General features: G+C 42.5%; 1 protein-coding gene across 4 annotated transcripts; it reads right to left on the reverse strand.

The window, feature by feature from the left end:
- Window positions 1–218: 218 nt before the first annotated feature.
- Window positions 219–3,555, reverse strand: LOC109193054 (ETHYLENE INSENSITIVE 3-like 1 protein). Of its 4 annotated transcripts, none has more exons than XM_019343842.1 (3): window positions 3,350–3,521; window positions 2,569–2,604; window positions 219–2,473 (listed from the first exon to the last, which is right to left on the reverse strand). In XM_019343842.1, exon 3 carries the CDS (start codon window positions 2,457–2,459, stop codon window positions 579–581), a length of 1,881 nt encoding a protein of 626 aa, XP_019199387.1. In that variant the 5' UTR covers window positions 2,460–2,473; window positions 2,569–2,604; window positions 3,350–3,521; the 3' UTR covers window positions 219–578. The 4 variants fall into 4 exon arrangements, with proteins under 4 accessions (XP_019199387.1, XP_019199388.1, XP_019199390.1 ...); XM_019343843.1 differs by having other exon boundaries at window positions 219–2,474; window positions 2,565–2,604; XM_019343845.1 differs by lacking the exon at window positions 3,350–3,521 and adding an exon at window positions 3,249–3,278.
- Between the last annotated feature and the right edge of the window lie 581 nt (window positions 3,556–4,136).

A 4,136-nucleotide genomic window follows, 5' to 3' on the forward strand; every position in this document is an offset into this window, starting at 1 on the left:
CAATCTCCAAGGCAGGGGCGAGGGTCCCTTGGGTTTAGGGTTTACCCTGATAATGTTTTTAGGTACAGAAAGTGATGGTGTCAGCAGCCACCAACTAACAAGTTCAGAATTCTCCCTGTATGACTATCCTGGCAGAGGATGAAGCCACAAGAAAGTAAAATTAAAGAATCTTGTGATTGCTAATCAAAGTTGTGATAAGGTCCAAAAACACAACAAAATACACAACACAACCTAGTTTTTGAATAGTCACACAAACTTACATCAAAGCATCAAAATGCCATTAGGACAATATAATGTATAGCCAAACATAGACAACATTATAGACAGCAAAATATTGCATTCTCTAATCTATTACATAAACAGAATCAAAATAGAGTAGCTTATTTATGGAACAATCAGCAAATACTTGAGCAGATGGTTCCTCCCTGCCCACTTCCCCACCTTGTCTTACTATGCATAGGCTACAAGGAAATACTGTTACTACAATAACTGTAAGCGCGACTATAAGTCAAACTGACCATCGCAGATCGATTGTGATCCATAGACCCGAAAAAGCTGATAATTTGGCAATGTTTGGGCTAGTACCAAATGGGAACGTCTTTCTTTGGCATGGCATCCCGGGCAGCACCGGGTAAACCTTCATTGTAGTCGACGGGTTGTAGGTTGAATGGGGAGCCAAACATGAAGGGGAAAGCCTCGTTAGAGTTTCCATTGAAAAGTGGACCGAAAGGAGAGTTCAAAACCTTGCACTGATCGAACCGGTCTCCGGGTGGAACCATGGGGCGATTACTGTCCTCGAAGATCATCCCCTCCATCATGGCTCGTTGATTTTGGAGGTACTTGTCCTGTTGGGAGTGAATACTAGGTTGTTGAAGAGAATGGTCTTTGGTAGCAGCAACATTGGCAGAACAGGAGTTTTTGTTTGCCTGAATGTTTGTTTCGTAAAAAGACATGAGATCGTTAATCGTCCTTTGCCCGTCTTCTGGTACCCCGAGTCCCGAGAGATCGAAGGACAACGGGGCTGAATTGACTGGCAGAGAGGCAGTCTTGGGTTGAACAAACTGTTGGGAAAAGACTGGCGGTTTGGGTTCGTTAATATGAAACTGTGACACACCAAATTGTGCAGAATTCCTGTAAGGGCAAGATAATTGATGGTTATCTCGGGCTGATCTGTCTGGAAAACCGAGACGAATCTCGCTGTGAGGACATCGAAGGGAGTCACATGTATAGATCTTGTGATCCAACAGAATAGGCAGGTCACTTCCCGGCTTCCTCTTCCTTGTGAAATCGAAGTTGGTGACGATATTGATATCATCCTTGATTGAATGAGGGGGCTGTTGCACCATTAGCCCGTCTTGGAATCTCTCGACCCCCAAATTCAACAAACTCAGGTTACTCGGTTTTTGCTCGTGAATATCGAAGTTGGGTCTATCGTCAATCCCTTCAACATCGTACTCGGTACTGTCGTTCATGGCGAACGTTCCACTCCCGCCAGCTGAGGACAAAGGCGGGCAGCGATCGGGGTAAAGCTCCCGAGCCAAGGACTCCTCTTGGTTAATGATGGCAAGCCAAGTGGCACTTTCCTTGGCTGTCATCTTGTCTTGCAAACACTTCGATTGCCTAACGAGCTTCCTTATCTTAGCCACATCGGGGTGCATATGCTTGATGACAGCGGTGAGGACACCGACCTTCCACGCCTTCTTCAAATCGTGAGGCTTCTTATAAGGGGGAGGCCCTTGCTCCTTCTGTAGCCCCAATTGAGGCCACCACTCCTCGTTCCCCGTGGGCCACCAGGGCGGGGGAACGCCTTTCTCTAAGGGAAACCGCCTTTGCGGGGGGTCACAATGCTGCATCAGAGCTGAAAGCAAGGACCCAAGGGTAGTGTCTTGAAGCTCCTGCAAGGTATGAGGCGTTGGACCGACCGGTTCAGCGCCCTCGTTTTGCCCCGGGATCGCATTCTCTGCTTGGTACTTTGCTATGGCAGCTGGACCATTCCGATCGAATCTCACCTTATCCTTCCACCACTCCCTGAGATTATCAGACGCCCCGCTCACGGGCTTCCCCTTCTCCGGGATAATCCCGTAAACGAAACCCTGAGCTTTACACACCTCCATCATCTTCAACATGTACTTCAAGATCCCGTCTTGCGCCCGAGACATCTTCTTCCTCCTCGCCTGCTCCTGAGACTGGCGTTGCTTCGCAGAATCCACGCCATCGTTACTACTCCTATTCATCTCCTTGAGCCTCTTCAACTTCATCTTGTCCCTCCACATCCTCCTCTCCAACTCATCTACTTCGATCTCTTCTTCGTCGCTATAGTCATCCTCCACCACCACCGCCTCCCCCGCCTCCATAGGAGGCGGCAGAGGCGGCGGAGCAACCACATCAGCAGGCTCCTTGAGTGCAGCCGGGAAGAAATCAAGATCACCACAGAACCCCATCTCCTCAAACATCATCATCTTTACAGTCTAAGCCAAAATCCCAAGAACCCCAATCAGGATTTGATTGCTAAACACAAACTTGGAGTATTATTCCCCACTAAATTGCAAAATCAAGGTGGGAATACCAGGAAAAAGCTTCTCAATTTTGCTTATTTCTTCTCTCCTGCAAATATAGCATACTGGAAATTAACAAAACAAACTCAATTCATTCATATGACAGACTAAAACAGTTATATGCCGCAATTGGAACAGAAGAGCAAAATGATAAACATGTGAAATCACATAAGAAACGTGGAGTCCAATACAAAGCAGAAAGAAAAAGGTAACTTTTTTGACAGATAGAAAGTTAAAAAAAATCCGTGATTAGACACTAGCTATCAAAACTCAAAAGAATCCTGTGTCTGTAACACAATTTTCCCGGGAAAAAAAAAAGGAAATTTGAGAAGAACACCTAAAAGAATCTGTCATACCATCCCAGATCTAGAAAATCATGAAATGCACTCATAACCACAAAAACCCAGAAAAAAATAGGTCTAAAAAAAACACAAGAAAAGTATCCAATGAAACAAAGACATCCTCAACTACTCAGGTTTCTATCCTTGAATTCAACAACTAATAGAATGAACAAATCAAGGGAAAAACAAAAACTGTTTGCAAAAGCTAAAATCCATACAACAAAGGGCCAGAAAAAATGGCATCAAATATAAAGAATCTAAAGACAAACCAATCTTGGTTTGCAGAAAGAGTAAACAAGAATCCAAGAAAGAAAACAGCAGGCATATATCCAAAGAAAAAGAAGAAAAGCACCAAAAACAGATAAAGATCTCAGCTTTGATCCAAGAAAGATGGGGCTGCCGCCATTATTACAACTACAACTACTAGTTTATCCAAGGCAATAGCTTTTTTACCTCAAAGGGTGCGTTGGATTGTCCTTATTCTTTACACAAAAAGGAAGAAAATTCTGTTCACCTAGTCTCCTCTATTTGAGAATAATTAGACCTTCTGGACTTCAGAGACTACAGAGAGACAGGGAGGTGATGGGACAGAAGCGCAGAGAGACAAGGAGAAAGAAATGAAAGTTACAGCAGCGCTAAAAATACTATTTATAAATTTTATAAATTGAGAGTAGGAAATTCAATAAATGAAAATATATTATATTATATTATTCCCATTATCTTCTGACGGGGGTGATAGAATACGGGTGAGAGTTGCCATTTTTGGTACATCCCAAACCCTTTAATCTTCTTGTGTTTTACTTATCCTCTTTTAACATTGCACGTTCAGTTGATACCTTGTGGCTCTCCTTGAAAAAATATCATAAAATAAACTCGAATAGATGAACATTGATTCTTTGGATTACAACAGTTAAAGAAAGTATATTAAACAGATACTACCTTGTAATAGAGTCTATAATACTAAAAAAAAAAATCTCTTTAACAGTTTTTATAATAATTTTATATACAAAAAGTGAAATTTCTCGTGTTTCGAAACCTGATCGGATAAAATTTATGGAGAAATCACTTTTGGAGAAAGAATTAGGTAATTTCTTTCTAATTATACTAACAGGGCGTTTGGTTGGAGGGATTTTTAAATTCCCTTCCCACTTAATTTCCACCTAATTCCAAAGACCATTAAATTCCGTAGTTTGGTTGGAGGGACCCCCATTTTCATGGAATTAAAATCCCATGTCCCCCC

Source organism: Ipomoea nil, unplaced genomic scaffold, assembly GCF_001879475.1.
Source record: "Ipomoea nil cultivar Tokyo-kokei standard unplaced genomic scaffold, Asagao_1.1 scaffold1834, whole genome shotgun sequence".
NCBI classification, from domain to species: Eukaryota; Viridiplantae; Streptophyta; class Magnoliopsida; order Solanales; family Convolvulaceae; genus Ipomoea; species Ipomoea nil.

What these genes read in the sequence shown, in the direction of transcription:
- LOC109193054 (XM_019343841.1), bottom strand. Translation starts at nt 2,459, where the DNA reads ATGATGATGTTTGAGGAGATGGGGTTCTGTGGTGATCTTGATTTCTTC.